The 18,591-nt window shown below is 54.0% G+C and overlaps 7 protein-coding genes across 7 annotated transcripts; 4 read left to right on the top strand and 3 right to left on the bottom strand.

Moving 5' to 3' along the window:
- Nucleotides 1-673: 673 nt before the first annotated feature.
- On the top strand, nt 674-2,482 carry BJX68DRAFT_266562 (cytochrome P450; the record flags this gene model as incomplete). The annotated part of the gene is made up of 4 exons (XM_071045532.1): nt 674-1,576; nt 1,633-1,760; nt 1,822-2,123; nt 2,184-2,482. 4 exons carry the CDS (start codon nt 674-676, stop codon nt 2,480-2,482), a joined length of 1,632 nt encoding a protein of 543 aa, XP_070899220.1.
- Nucleotides 2,483-2,819: 337 nt separating this feature from the next.
- BJX68DRAFT_266563 (cytochrome b5-like heme/steroid binding domain-containing protein) lies at nt 2,820-3,508 on the bottom strand (the record flags this gene model as incomplete). The annotated part of the gene is made up of 2 exons (XM_071045533.1): nt 2,820-3,352; nt 3,409-3,508. The coding sequence occupies 2 exons, from the start codon at nt 3,506-3,508 to the stop codon at nt 2,820-2,822; spliced, it is 633 nt and encodes a 210-aa protein (XP_070899221.1).
- Nucleotides 3,509-3,848: 340 nt separating this feature from the next.
- On the top strand, nt 3,849-5,561 carry BJX68DRAFT_266564 (cytochrome P450; the record flags this gene model as incomplete). Its single annotated transcript, XM_071045534.1, has 2 exons — nt 3,849-3,978; nt 4,039-5,561. 2 exons carry the CDS (start codon nt 3,849-3,851, stop codon nt 5,559-5,561), a joined length of 1,653 nt encoding a protein of 550 aa, XP_070899222.1.
- Nucleotides 5,562-6,043: 482 nt separating this feature from the next.
- Nucleotides 6,044-8,332, top strand: BJX68DRAFT_255116 (asparagine synthetase B family protein; the record flags this gene model as incomplete). The annotated part of the gene is made up of 3 exons (XM_071042988.1): nt 6,044-6,820; nt 6,876-7,131; nt 7,182-8,332. The coding sequence occupies 3 exons, from the start codon at nt 6,044-6,046 to the stop codon at nt 8,330-8,332; spliced, it is 2,184 nt and encodes a 727-aa protein (XP_070899223.1).
- Nucleotides 8,333-8,510: 178 nt separating this feature from the next.
- Nucleotides 8,511-9,506, bottom strand: BJX68DRAFT_255117 (NADP-dependent oxidoreductase; the record flags this gene model as incomplete). Its single annotated transcript, XM_071042989.1, has 1 exon — nt 8,511-9,506. One exon carries the CDS (start codon nt 9,504-9,506, stop codon nt 8,511-8,513), a length of 996 nt encoding a protein of 331 aa, XP_070899224.1.
- Nucleotides 9,507-9,831: 325 nt separating this feature from the next.
- On the bottom strand, nt 9,832-10,722 carry BJX68DRAFT_266567 (DUF341 domain-containing protein; the record flags this gene model as incomplete). Its single annotated transcript, XM_071045535.1, has 2 exons — nt 9,832-10,523; nt 10,584-10,722. 2 exons carry the CDS (start codon nt 10,720-10,722, stop codon nt 9,832-9,834), a joined length of 831 nt encoding a protein of 276 aa, XP_070899225.1.
- Nucleotides 10,723-11,212: 490 nt separating this feature from the next.
- On the top strand, nt 11,213-18,546 carry BJX68DRAFT_275716 (type I polyketide synthase; the record flags this gene model as incomplete). Its single annotated transcript, XM_071047898.1, has 4 exons — nt 11,213-11,552; nt 11,611-11,879; nt 11,940-18,291; nt 18,351-18,546. 4 exons carry the CDS (start codon nt 11,213-11,215, stop codon nt 18,509-18,511), a joined length of 7,122 nt encoding a protein of 2,373 aa, XP_070899226.1. The 3' UTR covers nt 18,512-18,546.
- Between the last annotated feature and the right edge of the window lie 45 nt (nt 18,547-18,591).

Consider the following 18,591-nt stretch of genomic DNA (forward strand, 5'->3'; position numbering starts at 1 on the left):
ACATTTCCAATATATATATATATATAGACATAGCTAAAGCTGGAGCCTTCTAGGCTGAACATTTTTGAATAAAATAGGCAGGTACTGTAGTCACGTTTGTAGTGGAGGGCATTTCTTAGATTCCAAGTTGGCCCCTGGGCATGCTAAGTGTCCTTGCGGAATAGATAGTCTTATGGACATGGAGGATGAATGGTGAGCACGTGGAAGGATCATCGATCGGGGAAATCCTGCTTCAAGGATCACTCATATTAAGCGCGGAGTAGTAACATGAAAGGTAGTAAATCCCTCGAAGGCTATTAGTAGACCATTTCGCGAGAAGTTACCGTACGTTAGACTAGTGCTATTGATTTTCTTGATGGTTTGGTGGTTGTTTCTTAGACACAGCTGGCTCGGCCGCTTGAGTGTCATGCGTAGGCTGGTGTGGTTAGAAATACAAATGCGTGCCAAACAGATGCCTTGAAGTGGGAACGGCGGTACGCTGAGTTGAGCGCGGCCCTTTTCAAATTGGGCACTTCCCCGCCGTGCAGTAGAGCCAGGAAGAGAGGAAGGTTATACCAAACTGCCATTTCGCGCGATTACGGCTTTTGCATATGCTACTTCTCGATCGCTTAAATTTCCAATTGTCGCTGGTCCTCCATTGAGATATCTCTTCGGTTATATGCACTCGCACACGATGCAGTTCGCCTTGCAAGCCTTCGCCTTCGCCACTGGCGCCATCTGCTACGCGGGGTATTTCAACCGTGGCGAGCACCACTTGCATGGTATAACTTACATCCAAATACACACCATTGCATTTGCAGTCTTGGTTGCTCTGCAGTATCGACTCGGCCTTTCCCTGGACATTGCTTTCAGACAATCATGCTTATATGATGGCATCTTTCTACTCGGATTATATGCGAGTCTTTTCGTCTACCGTGCTTTTCGACACCCACTGAACATCTTCCCCGGGCCATGGATTGCTCGAATTAGCAGTTTCTACATGACCGTTTCCATTCGCCGCATGCAAATGTACAAGACGCTGCACGAACTGCACCAAAGATATGGCTACTTTGTGCGCATTGGCACCCAAGAACTGTCTATAACGCACCCGAGGGCGGTTCAGCAAATATTTGGTGCCGACTCAGTGTGTCAAAAGGGACCCTGGTATGACCTTACTCGGCCGCAGGACTCGGTGCTGCTCCGACGGACCTTTGCTGGGCACGCGGAACTGCGCTCAGTCTGGAGTCAAGCCTTCTCTACAAAAGCAGTCCGGAGCTACGAGACGCGAATCCACCCATATAGGGCCAAACTCATGCACGAGCTTGATGCTCACGCCGGGCAGCCGGTGAATGTTAACCACTGGCTGGGGCTGTATTCGTGGGATGTTTTGAGCGATCTGTCGTTCGGTCACCCCTTTGGCATGCTGGATACTAGGGAGCACCACTGGGCAATGGACATCCTCGATAACGGAATGAGCGTTATCGGGATCCATCTGCCAATGTGGTTTTTCCACATTTTGCGTGCACTCCCCGGCGGCAACAAGGACTTGAAGGTCATGCTAAAGTACTGCACCGAAGAAATGCGGAGGCGATGGGAGGTTTGTGCTTGTCCGTTTCCTTGTGATCTGGCCTACATCTCACCACCATTACACAGAATGAACCTAAAATACCAGACGTGATGAGTGCCCTGTTTGCACCGTACCGGAAAAAAGAGAAAGTATTCGACGAAACAGCGATAAACCTCTTGGCTGGAGAATCACACCTACTTATCAACGCCGGAAGGTAAGCTGAGCGTAAAAAGACATTGAACGAGCACAGAGTGAATCACTAATTCCTCGATCAGCGATACCACACGAATCACCATGTCTTGCATCCTGTGGATTCTTGCTCAACGACCCGAGCTCGCGGACAGACTGCGCGACGAGTTGAAGCCATATGTTCCGCAGTCTCCGGACGAACTCGTAATGGACGATCAAATCAAAAACCTGGACCTGCTGAATGGGGTCGTTCAAGAAGCACTTCGCATGTGGCCACCAAGTCCCAGCCACCCAACGCGCGTCTCTCCGCCCGAGGGCACCATCATCGCTGGCCGATTTATTCCTGGCGGAACACAACTGATAGCCCCCCAGTACGTCATCGGGCGAGGTAAGCGACTCCATTCAAGATAATGGCTCTTCAGTGTACTCTTTACTGACCTAGAGCCAGACGAACTCATATTCCCCCGAGCGAATGAGTTTATCCCTGAGCGGTGGTACAGTCTTCCCGAGTTGATCAAAGACAAGAATGCGATAGCACCATTCTCGCTAGGCCCAATGAATTGCGCCGGGAAGCATCTGGCTTTAACTAACATCCGAGTCACCATCGCAAGGCTGGTCATGCACTATAATCTAAAGTTTGCCCCAAGTCAGACTGACCCAGTAGCTGGGTTCGAGCAAGGCATGTATGAGCATTTTGCAATGCAGGCTGGCCCACTATACCTGTGCTTGGAGAGGCGGAACAAATAGGCAGCTAAGGCGGGCGTGACTGTCCTAATCTGGGGAGAACCAGGGCAGTTGAAGAGTTCTGAGCGCTGAATTTGCTACCCAGTACCTCAAATGATGTATATATAGCGACAGAACTTGACAGTTCGTTTTCGTATGCTGTATATGTGCGCCACATCCGTATTTCACCATGCTCTGGGGAGAGCATAGAGCGACAGCACTGTGCAGAACGTCATAAAGGACTACAAGCATATCACCGCCTGTAGCGCGACATTGAGATGCACAATAAAGATGACCGTGCCTTCAAGGGAAACAAGGAAGACTTGTGTGGATGACGTGTCAACGTAATACAATTTATAGTCTATCTTCGGGCCTTTCTGGGTATTGCAGGTGGAAAACTGAATACATCGTTCTGGTAGTCAAGAGACGATAGAAACAGTCGGTAAAGGTACCCAAAACCCACCAAGCTGACGGACGAGGCAATGGCAATGCCTGTGAGCAACCCATTTCCAGTTTTCATGCCCACGTTCGTTGTGAATGGGAAGTGGCCAGTTCCAAATTGCGCCAAAATGTGGCGGTATGAGAAGGCCACCGCGCCACATGCAGTGAATAGAGTTACTGCTAGTTTTGCCCAGGGAGCGAGTATAACCTGCCCAAGGCCAACAACAGATCCAGCACTATGCGTAGTCTTTGAAACCACGGGATTGTCGGAGACAGGAGGAGCTCGTCCGGAGGTTCCGATCAGCTCGCCGACACGGTACTGCTGTAGTCTGATCGTATTTTCCTCGCTGTGGCCGGCATACTCGTACGCTTCGGTACCATCGATTCCTGCACAGCTTTCCAGTGCGTCGATGCCGCCGGGATGGTCGGAGCTGAACGCCGTGAGATCGTACACTGAAAAGGTAATCAGGCTTGTGTCAGAGTATGTATGATTCTTCGTGCTAGCATACCAACACCGTGAACCGCGATCCATAACGACTGTAAAGTATTGTGGTCGGCCAATTGCTCAAGCGTGATGCTTTTGGCCGGCGGGGTTGTCCTGGACGCCATGGCCGCTGCGTTCTGGGGAATGAAGGGATCAGTAAGCAAAAGAAGCTTGCTAAGAAAAAAAAAAAAAAAAAAAAAAAAAAAAAAGAAGTAACGATGCTATCAGGACTTTAGAGCAACGGCAGCATCTTACAACAAGGCTCGCCCGGACGGCCTTCCTAAAACAATCATCCGCCGCGCTGCCAAAACCAGGCGCCCTTGTCAGGTTAACCGTCATGAATCCAGGCCGGACTATGATACAGATACCAGCTGAGCAGGGAAGCCCAGTATATTATTACCTCGAGTCTTCAAACCTCTCTTGGCCTACTGTGCTCGTGGTAGTGGGTCAACCGTGGTCGCAAAGATGCACAAGGAATTCCATATCGGACAACACAGTAATCTGTGTTCCCACCGTCTCGACATCTCAAGTTTTCCCAGCATAGAGCAACTCCGATTGACCTTGGCACAGGTGTTTGGATTCACTGATACACAATGTGTGCCTTTTCCCTCCTGGTTGGGGCCAAACCTTTGGAGACTCGGCTAACTCAACACAGCATTATGGCTCGTTGACGCAAAAGGCCGCGAAATTTCGGATCTCCAGGGCGTGTGGGCGACCCAGGACAGTGTCCAAGTGCGAGCAACGCCCCATGCGCCCATCCGCGAACCTCCTGGCCCTCGCCTCATCCCATTCGTTGGCAACCGCTACGAGTTGTATCCAGATGTTCTCGGAAATTATGACCGATTGTTCTCGCTCTATGGACCAATAGTCAAGACGGTCAATATGGGGACCACCATCTACCACACGAATGATCCCGCCATCGCGCGCCATGTGCTGCGCGAAGATCAACTCTTCACCAAGGCCACGTCTGACCCCTCGCACCCACTGCACTATATGGCCGACCAGGACTGCCTCTTTACCTGTGACAGCGCCTCTCCAGCGTTTACGCCGAGCCACAAATTTGTGCCTCCAACAATGTCGCCACGTGCGATAGCCCACTTTATGCCGCTCATCCAGGATGCCGCACAGTCCGTCTTCCCGGCGTTTGACCAGTTGGCGGACGCTGATCTGGCGATGAATGTCTACCAGTACATGTTCAAGCTTGCGTCCCAGATTATCTGGCGAGTCATGCTCAACCAAGACCTGAAGCATTTCGAGTCGCCCAAGACGCCCCCCTCGTTTCCCGTTCGGTTATTTGGCCAATATCTGTCGCTGATGAAGAAATCATCAATGCGGCCTCAGTGGTTAAAGTATCTTCCCTTTGGCGATACTGCAAAATTGAAAAGTGTCCGCCAGCAAGTGCTGGACACAACTGAGGAGGCCATGAACGCGAGCATCCGAAAGGACGGTCCCCCTCTGCCTTTATCCGAGCCGAATGCCATTCAGAGCGCTACTTGTGTGGCTGACTTTTTGTATCGCGCTCGCGACAATCAAGGTAACGGGCTGCCGTATGAGTTGGTTCTGGGGAACGTGGTTGTGAGTTGCGGTGCGGGCTTCACCACCAGTTCATCTCTGCTGTCCTGGGCCCTGTACTCCCTCGTCCGATATCCTGGCAATCAACAACGTTTGTTCGAGGAGATTAACAGCCACCGCAGCAGTCACGATGGCCGATGGACCTACGAGGAGATCCACGGGTTAAAATTTCTCGACTGTTTTGTCAAGGAAGTTCTCCGTCTTCATAGCCCCAGCTTCCAGACGGCGCGCAACGCCAAACAAGACGCAGTTCTCCCGGGAGGGCACCTGATTCCCAAGGGGTCCATTGTCATTGCGTGTTTTCCTAGTTTGCACAAGAATCCCGCCCATTGGGAGAATCCTTTGCGATTCGACCCAGACCGCTGGACAGAACCAGGTCTTGCTACGCAGATGTCTCGCCAGGGATCTTACACTCCCTTTGCAGCCGGTGGCCGCGGGTGCGTCGGGTTTAATTTGGCGCTCACACAGGTCAAGATAGTCCTGGTCGAGTTGGCCTACCGATACGAATTCGACGACTCGTCGCCAGAGACAGTCATGTACGATCCCGAGTTCTTGGTCGTGCGGCCATTGAATTTCTATGCGGGGATAACCAAGCGTAGGCACTGATCTGCTGTAGAATGAAGACTTTGTGGATGCTTCGTCGTCGTAAATCCCTTGAACGCCGTGTGTAGTATCAACGTGCTAATTAAATCCGTGAATCTCAAAATGCCTGACGATGCGAGTTCCACTTCGCATTCTTTTTTCGACCCGCCGCCTGTTTGGGTCTCACTTGGTAGGACCGATAAAAGTACAAGTGGCCAGATTTGGCTGATTCCGCCGGCAGTCCCGATTTGCTTGGCCCCGACAGCGATCCTGCAGGACCAAAATAAGGTCCGTGATCCACATGGGATTTCGCACTGAACCTCCCGAATGGCTAGGTTGCAGGCGGCTCTTTGCCCAGTTCGGTATACCGTCGCTGAAATATGCGCTGCCTCCGGACGCCTAGTCTGATCACTACCATGTGGCCGGAAGTCCAGCTGGTATCGGCGAATGGTACGCATCGTTGGACGGTCTTTGTCTACCAACTACACAGTCAAGAAGCATCAATCATGTGCGGAATCTCTGCGTGTATCTCCCTTGGTTCGGCTCCGAGTGGTAATGGCTGCGCGAAACATACGGGTGTTGGTTGCAACGGAGAAACCAGGTCCCCAGACGTGGCCAACGGTATATCAAAAAACCTTGCGACCCAGCTTCAAGCTTCGCTCGCCGTCATCACCCACCGCGGCCCGGACGATTCGGGCGTCTGGATCAATGAGACCGAGCAGGTCGGGCTGGGTCACTGTCGGCTCTCCATCAACGATCTTTCATCTGCTGGGCGACAGCCTCTGCACAGTAGCGATGGTAAAGTGCATGTCGTGGTGAATGGAGAGATTTATGACTACGATCGCCTACGGCATGAATGCGAGACTGCTCACCAATACGTGTTCCGGAGCGACAGCGACAGTGAGCTTGTGCTGGCGCTCTACCAGATCTTCGGTGCCCCAGATTTCCTTACGCATTTGCGAGGTGAATTCGCATTTGTGCTCTATGATGACCGTTCGGGCTCTCAACGACTGATCGCCGCACGGGACCGGTATGGAATCAAGCCTCTGGTCTATACTCGCCTAGGGTCAAATCTACTCATCGCCTCCGAGGCCAAGGCATTCTTGCCCTTGGGCTGGAAACCTCGCTGGGATGTGCGTGCAATTGCTGACGCGGGCTGGATGTTTGACGACCGAACGCTTTTCCGTGGCGTTCGAAAGGTTCTGCCTGGCCACTATCTGGAGACGACAAAAGATGGTGTTGTGCAGCAGGTCAAGTATTGGGATGCAGAATATGAAGACAAGGTTGGGCAACTCAAACATCATTTTGTTGGCGTCGAAGCTCATTGCCTATACACAGAGGAAACCGGAGGTTCGCACCCTAGACGAGATGATACATGGCGTCCGTGAAAGGCTGGTCGAGTCCGTTCGTCTTCGCCTACGTGCTGATGTGCCTGTCGGCATCTACCTTTCTGGCGGAATCGACTCTTCTGCCATCGCGGGGATAGTCACTGATCTTGCGCGCAAGGAAAATGCCAAAATCGGCAGCGAACGGACGACTCGCGTCACCTGCTTCAGCGTGGGGTTCCCCGAGCTCTCCGGCTACGACGAATCACGTAAGTCTTGATGGCTGGTGATGCTTGCGGCGCAATCTAACAGACAGCAGATATTGCCGAGCGCACGGCTGAATGGCTTGGGGTAAAGACCATCAAGAAGACCATCACCGAGCAAACTCTGGCCGAGAATTTCGAAAACGCTGTTTTCCACTGCGAGCACCATCACTTCGACCTCAACTTTGTGGCTAAATTTGTGCTTTCCACCCTGCCTCACGAACACGGGGTCAAGGTCGTCCTGACTGGCGAAGGCGCCGACGAGCACTTTGCGGGTTATCCTTACTTTTTCAGCGAGTTCCTCCGCGAAGCCGATCAAGGTCTCGCAAACTCTCATTTATCTCAAGACCGCAATCTTCGGAACAGCATGTTCTACTCAGCGCAGCGGGAAATGAAAGGCATATGGCAAAAAGGTGGTGCCACAGCGTACGAGAGTCGACCTGCCCTTCCATCCATTGCAGGAGCGGGGGCAGCAGATATGAGCGATAATCTGCTGGCGTGGCATCCCAGTGCTGCTCTTTTTGCGCCTTGGATACGAGCACGACAAGGCAACGATGACTGCCGGAAAACCATCCTCAGCTCGTATCCGAAGACTGTCCAAGCCAAGATGCGGTCACGATGGCATCCCCTCCACACTTCCATGTACATGTGGAACAAGAACTCGTTGGCCAACGTTCTACTGTCATGTCTGGGTGATCGAACGGAAATGGCACACAGTGTGGAGGCACGCACACCATTCCTCGACCACCACCTCACCGACTTTGTAAACCGATTGCCCCCCAGCGTCAAGCTGCGCTACTCGGCCGATACCGCGAGCGATTCCGGCGAACTGGGCCCTATTTGGACCAAGTCTAGCGTCGCCTTGCAATCACTGAATGAAAAATGGATCCTGCGCCAGGCTGTGCGCCCGTTTATTACAGATGAGTTGTACAAGCGAAAGAAGAACCCTTTTCTTGCTCCAACTCGATGGGCAAAGGACGGGCCCTTGTATAGCAAGTTCAAGGCGCTCCTGACACGAGAGTCTGTAGAAGACCTGGGTTTTGTTAGCTGGGCCACGATCCAAGAGGCGATGGAAATTGCCTGGGGCGAGGCTGCGGATCCCAAGGCCTTCCGGCTCTTGCTTTATTGCGGTGCCTGGGTCACCCTTGGCCAGCGTATGCGTGTGGCCAAGGCAGACGAGGCTGATTGGGAACTCAACATACTGTAGTGTCTCCTTGCATAGCTTGTTAACTGAAACCTATCCCAATGGTCCAAGTCCTTGAATAGACCGCTTAGGTTCTACGTCTTTCCATATCAATATATGCAGCGCCTTTCAATGGCCGGCTCTGGTAAAGGCAGTCGATGGATTATGGGCAACAGCCACTTGATTCAAGCACAAAGTACATTCAGATAACCACCACAATCTTGCCGTGCCCGACCTCTCTAGAATGAGCAGCTTCGTATGCTTCACGCACGTTACTCAGAGAGACTACCTTGGATACACGCCCTTTAATATTTCCCTTGGCGACATGTTCGGTGATGCGTGCCATACTCTCCTTCGAAGGCTCAGCAATCATATATAGTGCCCGCACCCCCTCCTTTCCTTGGTCGATGCCCTTCTTCCTATGCTCCTCCCTGAAGCCCCAACTGCAAGCGTCAAATGACAAGAGGGTACCGTCCGGCTTGATGACGCCCCAGCACTCTGCGAGAACCTGGAACCCAACAGAATCAATAACGACGTCGACTTTGTCCAACACATTGAAATCTTTGTAATCCACCACTTCATGGGCGCCAAGCGAGCGTAGGAATAACTCGTTCCGCTGGTTCGAGCTAGATGCTGCGACAACGTGGTGTCCAGCCAGTACAGCAAACTGCACCAGAAACGTGCCAATGCCACCCGCAGCTCCGGTAATCAGGACCCTCTTTTGTCCATTTTGTACTGCCGGCTCGAGGCCAACATGCTTGAATAGCGCCTGATCCGCGGTGAGGGCGCTCCCAGGTATCGCAGCAGCCTCCTCCCACGACAGGTTATCCGGCTTCTTGACTGCTTCTTCCGTCGTCACAATGGCGTACTCCGCCCAAGTGCCTCCCCGTCCTGCATGGGTCATTCCGTATACATGGTCTCCGACTCGAAAGTTCGGCTCGGTTGCGTGCACGGCGACGACTATCCCCGAGAAGTCATTTCCCAGGGTTGCCTGGCTCGGCGGGTAAAGCTCGTTCCACTCGAGATTATCTTTGTACACGGTAGAAGCCTTGACCTGGATCAATAATTCGCCCGGCTTGGTGATCTGCGGTTTGGGGATGTCCTGTTGAACTTCAATGGCCGAGGACGGAGCAACATTGCCAGGAAAACCGTACGGTATTCCCTCGAGCGAGGTAGGTCGGACTCGTGCAGCTCTCATGATTGTGGAAGAATATGGCTGAAGTATTTCTTTTCTGCAGATACGGCTCGGAGGTTTGTGGAGTATATATTTGCTCGCTGCCACAGAGTGACGGTGTGTTGCCAAATGGGGAGAGCCCGTGAAATCTCGCCCCAACTCAGCGTCGGCTGATGCGTACGTAGACGACCAGGGCGCATTAAGCTTCCAGTGTGCTCCCATATCCTCCTAATTACTATTATGCCTCATGCAAAGGATTACGATTATTATAGGAGATCATGTGTTCGGGAGGCAACTTTGATTTTTCCTCTGGCCAACTCAATATATATAGTACAAGTTACCGCTATCTCTATCCCCGTGCTAAAGCCCAGTTGATCTCTCGTAGTACAGCTTTGATCTCGATCTGCTTCTTTGGCATGTCGTGTGACCCACTGTGTAAAACTGTTTTGGTTACGGACTCGTCACACAGACTGCTCGAAAGCTGCGCCATTTGAACCATGTACCCAGTGTCGTTTTGACCCCATACATGGACTGTTGGGACTTGGATCTTGTGTGCCAGAGCCGACGAATACATGACGCGCGGAATATCGTCCAGTTCCCCCCGACGATATATGTTCATGTCAGTCCACGGGAAAAGGGGGTCTTGGATGGCTGCGTCAACGACTGTTCGCTGGAGTATCTCGACCAATTCGCGCTCTTCGCTCGTCAGACCTTTGCCCGTGGCTCCAGCTTTGGCCGTTACGTCGTATTCCCTTTCTCGCAGCTTTGATATAACGGCGTGCCCCAAGTTCGCATCCGAGCTGCACGGCATGGCGGTCGAGAAAAGACAGGCAAATTTGACTGCTACAGGGTTGCCGACCGTCTGTTGCTGATGAAAATATGACAGGGTCACCGCCGAGCCCTGGCTAAACCCAAAGATTCCATCAAAGGGGCCCTCGTCCTCAAGGATGTCCTCAAGGTAACTCAATGCCTGAGCCATGTTTGCAGGAGAATAGCCTTGAGTGTGGGAAAAGAATGGACCGGTCTGGTATTGGGAAACGCCTGGATCCCAACATGTTAGCGACCAAGGTCAACAGCCTGTCCGCCACACGGTCCACGCACCAGGTCCTCTTCCACACTCGAATGGTCCGTCTACAAAGACAAGCTCGAAGCTGGGGTCGAGTTCGCGCCGTAGATTGGACATTTGCCTTTCAAGAATGGCGCCGGAACTGCCAGCACCATGCAGACAGAGAATCCTCATTCTTGCGTGGGGAGCAGCGGGTATACAGTCACGCTTGATGTTGTGGGCGTTGACTTGGCAATTGAGGACGAGAAACTCTGTCCTTGTCGCACACTCGGCGTGGCGAACAGGCCGCTGCCCAATCCAGCATCCCGCGCCGAATCCAAGTCTCCGACAGGGGCGGCCCCAGCCAAATCAGGAAATCTGTACTTTTGCAGCCACTGTGGGCCATGTATTCTACCTAAATATGTTTGGATGTTATAGACAATGGATCGCACCAATGTGCATCAAGCACTGAGACTTTAGGGGTTGAAGCATGTATCCGAGGTGACTGAATTGTAAGCAAAGTGCTCCAGACACACGAGGGATCAGGATCCCCACGGTGGCATCCAACTGATAACGTCGGCCCTCGCCAGCCTGCATACCTTTGCGCATATTGGCATTCTTCCAGTGTGATTGGCATTCGTTTCGTGCCGGGTCTACACCCAGTCCCATTTATCCAGTCTGCACCATGAACTTTTCAAATTCAGATAGACAAGAGCCCATTGCCATTATTGGAGCTGCCTGTCGCTTTGCTGGTGGAGTGTCCTCTCTAGGGTCACTATGGGATATGATCAGCAAGGTCAAGACTGGCCACGGTCCAGTCCCTAGTGATCGCTGGGACAGCAACATGTGGCATCATCCTGATCCAGACCGAAAAGGTGGCATCAGTCCACAGCATGGGTACTTTTTGGAGCAGGATATCGGCCACTTTGATGCTCCTTTTTTCTCAGTAACAGAAAAGGAAGCTGCGTCTATGGACCCAATGAAGAGGATGCTGCTGGAGGTATCTTATGAAAGCTTTGAGAATGGTAGGTGACAACCCCTTTCGTCTGCCTCGGGATCAAGGTGGGGCTAATCGACGTGTAGCTGGGATCCCCATGGAGGACTTGATGAACAGTCGGACGGGGTGCTACGTCGGTTGCATGACAAACGACTACGAAATGATCTCCTTGCACGACATCTACGACATTGGGCATCCGGCGGCAACGGGCCTCAGCGAAGCCATGACGGCGAATCGTGTGTCCTGGTTCTTTGGCCTCAAAGGCCCCAGCTTGACGCTCGATACCGCCTGTAGCTCCTCACTCTACGCACTCCATCTTGCATGCCAGTCGCTGAGGCTGAGAGAAACAAACATGGTAGGTCAAGACACCGCTACCCCTTGCGGGCCAACCCAACAACTGACTTGGTTTGTGTAGTCGCTCGTCACAGGGGTCAACCTCCTCATTAACCCCAATACCTCACACCAATTGACCGCGATGCACATGCTCAGCCCGGAAGGCATCTCACACACGTTTGATGACCGGGCTAATGGCTATGCCCGTGGCGATGGGATAGGAGCCATGGTAGTCAAACGTCTCTCAGACGCTCTCCGCGACGGCGACACGATCCGTGCGGTGATTCGTGGTTCTGGTGTCAACGCCGATGGCAAAACCCCCAGCGTGACCCAACCCAGCTCCAGCGCACAAGCCGAACTAATCAGCCAGACCTACGAAGACGCGGGCCTCAATCTGGCGGAAACTGGCTACTTTGAATGCCACGGGACAGGAACGCCCATTGGTGACCCTCTGGAGCTCACTGCAATTGCCTCGACTCTGGGTGCAGCACGGCGCGCGACTGGAAAACCCCCTCTCCACATTGGAAGCATCAAACCTACTGTTGGCCACACAGAGGGATGTGCTGGCTTGGCCGGCGTCTTCAAGTCCATCGTCCTGCTGGAAAAGGGAATGCTGGTCCCCACATTCGGCGTCGACCGGGTCAACCCAAAACTCAAGTTGAGAGACTGGCATCTTACCCTCCCGGAGGAGGTCGCTAGATGGCCAACACCAGGGCTGCGTCGAATCAGTGTCAACTCCTTTGGGTTTGGTGGTGCCAATGCCCACGTTATTCTGGACGATGCGTACCACTACCTCCAAGAGAGGGGGCTCGATGGCAAACACAACACTGTTGGTGGTGACCTTGGTTCGGATTCCGGGTTTGAGGATACATCAGTCAACGGAGCCACCGACCAGCCACCCAGAAAGTTACTTGTCCTCACTGGGAAAGATCAGACTGGAGCCAAGCGGGTGTCCGAGTCTCTCAATGCATGGTTGCAGCAAGACTCGGAGGATAGCAATGACCCGGCCTTGTTGGAGAATCTTGCATTCACGCTTTCCCACCGTCGCACACATCTTGAGCATCGAACTTTTGCAGTCGAAAATTCTGTATCTGGGCTCATGGATAGGCTGTTGAAAGGACTGGGGCCATCGGTACGAACCCAGCGTCATGGCAACAACCTCATCATGGTGTTTACCGGACAGGGTGCTCAATGGCCAGCAATGGGTCGTGAGCTACTCGTATACCCCAGTTTTCGCGCAAGCATCGAGGTATCGCAATCTTACCTCGAGGGGCTGGGGTGCACGTGGAATGTAATTGAGGAAGTGAGCAAGATACCCAACCCGAATATCAACCGCCCCGAATACAGCCAGCCCCTTTGTACAGTGGTGCAAATTGCCCTGGTTGAGCTGCTTCGTGCCTGGGCGGTTTCCCCCCGAGCCACCATCGGACACTCGAGCGGCGAGATTGCTGCTGCCTATTCCGCATCGCTGCTCACACACCACGACGCCATCAAGCTGGCCTACGTCCGAGGGCTCAGTTCGGCCGCGGTCTCCAGGCCAGGTGCAATGATGGCCGCCGGAATCTCTGAAAGTGAGGCCCAGGCGTACCTTGAAAAGGTTCCAGCCGAGTCTGCAGTCGTCGCCTGCATCAACAGCCCATCCAGCGTGACGCTATCTGGTGATGTTGACGCCATTGACCATTTGGAAGCCCTGATTCACAGCGACGGTAAATTCGCCCGCAAGCTCAAGGTCACCACCGCGTACCATTCCCCTCATATGCGTGAGGTTTCGCCCAAGTACCTTGAAATGATTGGTGACATACAGCCCAAGGAGGCGGACGTGACAGGCGACAACACTGTTATGTACTCCTCACTTACCGGGTCTCTCGTCTCCAATCCCAAAGAGCTGGATGCCCAGTATTGGGTCAACAACATGCAAAACCCCGTCAGGTTTTCAGAGGCCTTGTTAGCCTTGGTGAAGCACAAGAAAGTCACAGCAGGGGGTACCCGGGCCGTGCCAATCCAGTGGGGTTGTATCCTCGAGGTTGGACCTCACTCCGCCCTTCAAGGGCCTGTGCGGCAGATCATCGACGCCAGTAACAACAGGTTTGCCAAGTCTGCCCCTTATGCCTCTATGCTTCTTCGTGGTGAGGACACAACAGCGTCGGTCTTGAAGGCTGCCGGTGTGCTCTGGGCGGCTGGCTACAACATCGATCTAGCTGCAGTCAACCAGTATCCCTCAACCGGCGGAAACTCCATTCAGATGCTTTCCAACTTGCCCAGCTATCCTTGGAACCACACAAAGAGCTTCTGGCACGAATCATACGCGTCCCGCTCGTACCGCTTCCCTCCACATGCGCGCAACGACTACTTGGGCATGGCGGAGGACTCCCAAAACAGCCACGAACCACGATGGAGAAACTACCTGCGCATCTCGGAGAACCCATGGATAAAAGACCACATTATAACCGGAACGGTGCTCTACCCAGGCGCAGGTATGCTCGTCATGGCGGTAGAAGGCGCATTACGTACAGCCGACTCGTCCAGGACGATTGAGGGCTTCCGCCTGAACGACATCATCTTCGAGCGTGGATTGGTCATCTCCCTGGAAGAGGATGCCCCCGTGGAGACCCGCATCAGTTTCTACCGCGATAGAATGAGATCCGACTCATGGCTCTTCACTGTCTATTCAATGACCAAGGGCTCGTCTTGGGCGAAACACTGCGCCGGGACCGTTACTGTCGTGTATGAGAAGGGGCCAAGCGATATCGAAGAGAATAGTGACACCTTGTGGCAGCAGCAGTTGGCCTCACGTAAGGCGCTACTATCGGCCACCGAGTCTGCGGACGTCGACGTTGACGCATTCTACAAGAACCTGGACAACATTGGTATGCAGTATGGGTCATCCTTCCGGAATGTCCAGTCCCTCACAGCCGTACCATCCAGGAAGGCGTCGTACGGAACGGTGGCTGTGCCAGACACCAAGTCGACGATGCCCAAGGGGTACGAGACCCCGCACGTTATTCATCCAGCAACCATGGACTCCATCTTCCACCTGGTGATTGCGTCTCTTGACGCGGGCCAGCCGGCGAAACAAGCCGCAGTGCCATACAGCATCGAGGAGATTTACATTGCCCTCGATCAGCCAACCGAGGCTGGGGCACTCTACTCTGGATACGGTCGCCTCCTGTCACAGAATGGCCACGAGATTACCACCGAACTGGTTGTCTCTGACCAGGATTGGGCGCAGCCAAAGCTGACTGTCAAGAACTTTGCACTTCGCCAGGTGACCTCTGAAGCTGGAGATGGATCTTCTGGCGCTGCATCTTCAGATCGCCCCGTCCGGAAGTGCGCGGGCATCTCGTGGATCCCCGACCTCTCGTTTGTCAGCAGCAACGAGCAGCTCGCGAGACTGAGCTCTGCCGGCACTGCGGCCGCAGTGGTCACGAGCTGGCTAGACTCGGTCTTCCTCAAGACTGCAAACACCACCGCTTTCGTTGTTTTATTCGATCAGTCGGAATCTAGTATCACTGTCCTCCGTCGCCTCACAAGTCAGAGATATGGGCCCAGGAAAATTATCGCCCTCGCCGCGTCCGAGTCGATCTCAAAGGTAATGAAGGACACCCTCGGCGACGACAGTGGGAACATCACCATCACCTATCAGTGGCTGTCAGAGAGCCTGTCTCTAGACATGCTAGCTCCAAGGGACAACGATTTTGTGCTTGGTCTGGGCATTCCTGACGTCGCGCAGCACGCTGCCACGCTTACAAGGCTGGGCACTCTGGCATGTCTCACGTCTGCTGGCCAGCCAGGCGAGGTCATCCCCATGCAGCCAGAAAGCAAGTGGGTCGGCGTCCTAGCAGAGGATGACATCTATGTCCTTTGCACCGCGAGTCCGGAGTCTGCCTCAATCGAGTTGCCCGAGTCCGTCGTGCTTCTCCTGCCTGAAGCACCATCCACGGGGGTCAGCACAATTGCTGCGCGACTTCAGCTCAAGCTTGAAAGGGCCGGCCATTCCGTCTTAACGACGGCCTTCACTCCAGTCGGTGTGACCTCGCTCGCTCGCAAGCATGTTATTGCTCTCCTCGAAATTGACAACCCACTGGTCCACTCCTGGAGCGAGGACCAGTTCAATACATTCAAGACACTTGTCTCGACGGTTGGCCACCTCTTCTGGATTACGCACGGCAGCGTCCTGGAGAACTGGTCCAACGGGGTCGAATTCGCGACAACGCAGGGTCTGTTCCGCGTGATGCGCAACGAATACCCCATGGCCAGCCTGCCGGTTCTCGATCTGTCGGCAATCGCTGACATCTGCGACCCTGGATACGCAGATCTAATCCTCGATGTATGGCGAACGTCTCAACCCGAGGATGGAGAGATGGAATATGCGGAATGCAACGGGGTAATTTACATCCCCCGTGCCACCGAGGAAGCTGGCTTCGACTACGAACTTCAGCTGGCAAACAACACCGCCGAACCAATCGAGTCCACCTTGGGTGCCACTAGGCAGCCGCTGGTCGCGACCGAGCTGCCAACACTCCAAGGTCATATTTGGGTCACGGACGTACAGGCTGATACAGCACTTGAACCGGGCCAAGTGGAAATCAAGGTCGAGTATGCTGGAGTTGGACGAGGGCGGACACTGAACTCCATCCGCCACGTTGTCGGCACCGTTGTTCGCCTAGACTGCTCAGTCAGGGCGTTTCAGCTTGGCCAGCGGGTCATTGTCGTCGCTGACGCTGCAGCAAAGACCCATGCCCGCCAAAGCGAGGATTTAGTTACAGCACTGCCAAACGGGCTGGCGCCGGCAGACGCGGTCGCACTTGTCGAGCCACTTATTACAGCGCAGTACGCCCTTATCGAAACCGCTCATCTCTCTCATGGGCAGGCGCTGCTATTGCACGATGCTGCAAGCCCCGTCGGTCAAGCCCTGCTCCAGGTTGCCAACGCTGTCGGGGCCGAGATCTTTGCTCTCGTTGACAGCAGATCAGCGCGCGATCTCATTGCGGCGCAGTATGGCATCCCCAGGGATCATATCTTCGATGCTGGCTTGGAGAACTTTGTGCCCCTCATTCAGGCGGCCACCCCGAACCGTGGAGTCGATGTCATTGTCCGCCAACGGGCCAGTGCACAAGATTCAGCTGCCATGTCGGCCCTGGGCGATTTTGGACATTTTATCGACTTGAGTGGTGACAGGTCCGGTGGTCAGCCTCCCGCGGCAAAGACCAACGTGACTGTTTCTCACATCGACATGGAGGCTTTGATGCAGCGCAGGCCCGCCATCATTAGCAGACTCTTCCAACAGGCTTTCAAAGACTACGTCCTGCAAGGGCCTTTGCCACTAACAATTTTGCCCGTCAACAAGCTCACCACTGCCATTAACAATGCCTCTCCCGGGCACTCTGTTGTGTCCTTGAATGATGCCAGCCCCGTGCTCTTGCGCCCACCCCCGGCCGAGGAGCTCAAGCTTGACAGTGAGGCAACCTACGTGCTGGCCGGTGGTCTGGGCGCCCTTGGTCTACACATTGCCACGTGGATGGTCGCATGCGGTGCCAGAAACCTGGCTTTCCTGTCCCGATCGGGCGGCGCAAAGAACCAGCACGATCTGGACAAGTTCACGGAACGTTCTGTTCGAGCAGAGGCGTACCAGTGCGACGTCAATGACGCTCTGAGTGTCGCCAAAGTTTTTGGCGCCATCAAGTCCCGAGGCAGCAGGATTGGCGGCGTGATCCAACTTGCCATGGTTCTCGACGACGGCATCTTCGACAACATGTCCTTTGATCAGTGGCGCCGTGCGATCGAGCCCAAAACAAAAGGCTCTCGCAATCTGCTTGCGAACATCTGGCCCGGCGATAACCCCTTCTTCATCTTGCTCTCGTCCATCACCGGTGTGATCGGCAACACAGCCCAGGCCAACTATGCTTCCGGTAATACGTTTGAAGACGCGTTGGCGCACCATGCCCGCCACCATCTCGGCATCAACGCGACCAGTGTTGACGTCGGCCTGGTCATTGACTCATCTCACTTTACCACGGCTGGCGAATTTGGAGATCTTGCCAGCTACCTGGGTAGATACCAGCATGGGTGGCGAGGCCTACAGACAACCCTTGACGAGCTCGGCGTCGTGCTACGCGCCATCATGCGAGGCTCGACCACAAAAGCACAGAGCGTGCCCGCCCAGATAGTTTTGGGACTGGAGGACCGCATCGAGCATAACAAGGCCACTGGTGGCTTCTCGAGGGACAAGAAGTTTGAGCTTCGCGTCGTGGATTCTAGTAGTGAGGCCAGCGACGGTAACAAGAAGCAAGATGTGGGCACCCTCTTGGCCGCTGCAACCACCATGGTTGAAGCTGCTGCAGTCGTGGAGGAGAACATCAAGGGTCTTGTCGCGGCGGCCATGGGTGTCTCTGTGGAGGAGGTAGATGCGCAGAAGCCTCTGTATGACTATGGGGGTGAGTAACTATATACTTGCAAACAGGACCTCGGGAAACTCGTACTAACCTCGACATAGTTGACTCGCTGCAGGCTGTGGAGGTGCGTAATCGTGCACTAAAGGATATGAAGAGCGACATCTCTGTCTTTGACATTTTGAGCGCGATGCCGCTGGCTGATGTCGCCGGCAAGATTGCTGCCAACAGCCAACTGGTCAAGGTGTCTGCGGGCGAGGAGTGACCCATTATGCTGTCTAGGCCGACTGGTAAAGTAAGAAAATATAGAAATTGTTCCTTTCTTCTTGCGGTAGCCACTTCTCT

The sequence above is a fragment of the Aspergillus pseudodeflectus genome (assembly GCF_044049435.1).
Source record: "Aspergillus pseudodeflectus strain CBS 756.74 chromosome Unknown BJX68scaffold_20, whole genome shotgun sequence".
NCBI classification, from domain to species: domain Eukaryota; kingdom Fungi; phylum Ascomycota; class Eurotiomycetes; order Eurotiales; family Aspergillaceae; genus Aspergillus; species Aspergillus pseudodeflectus.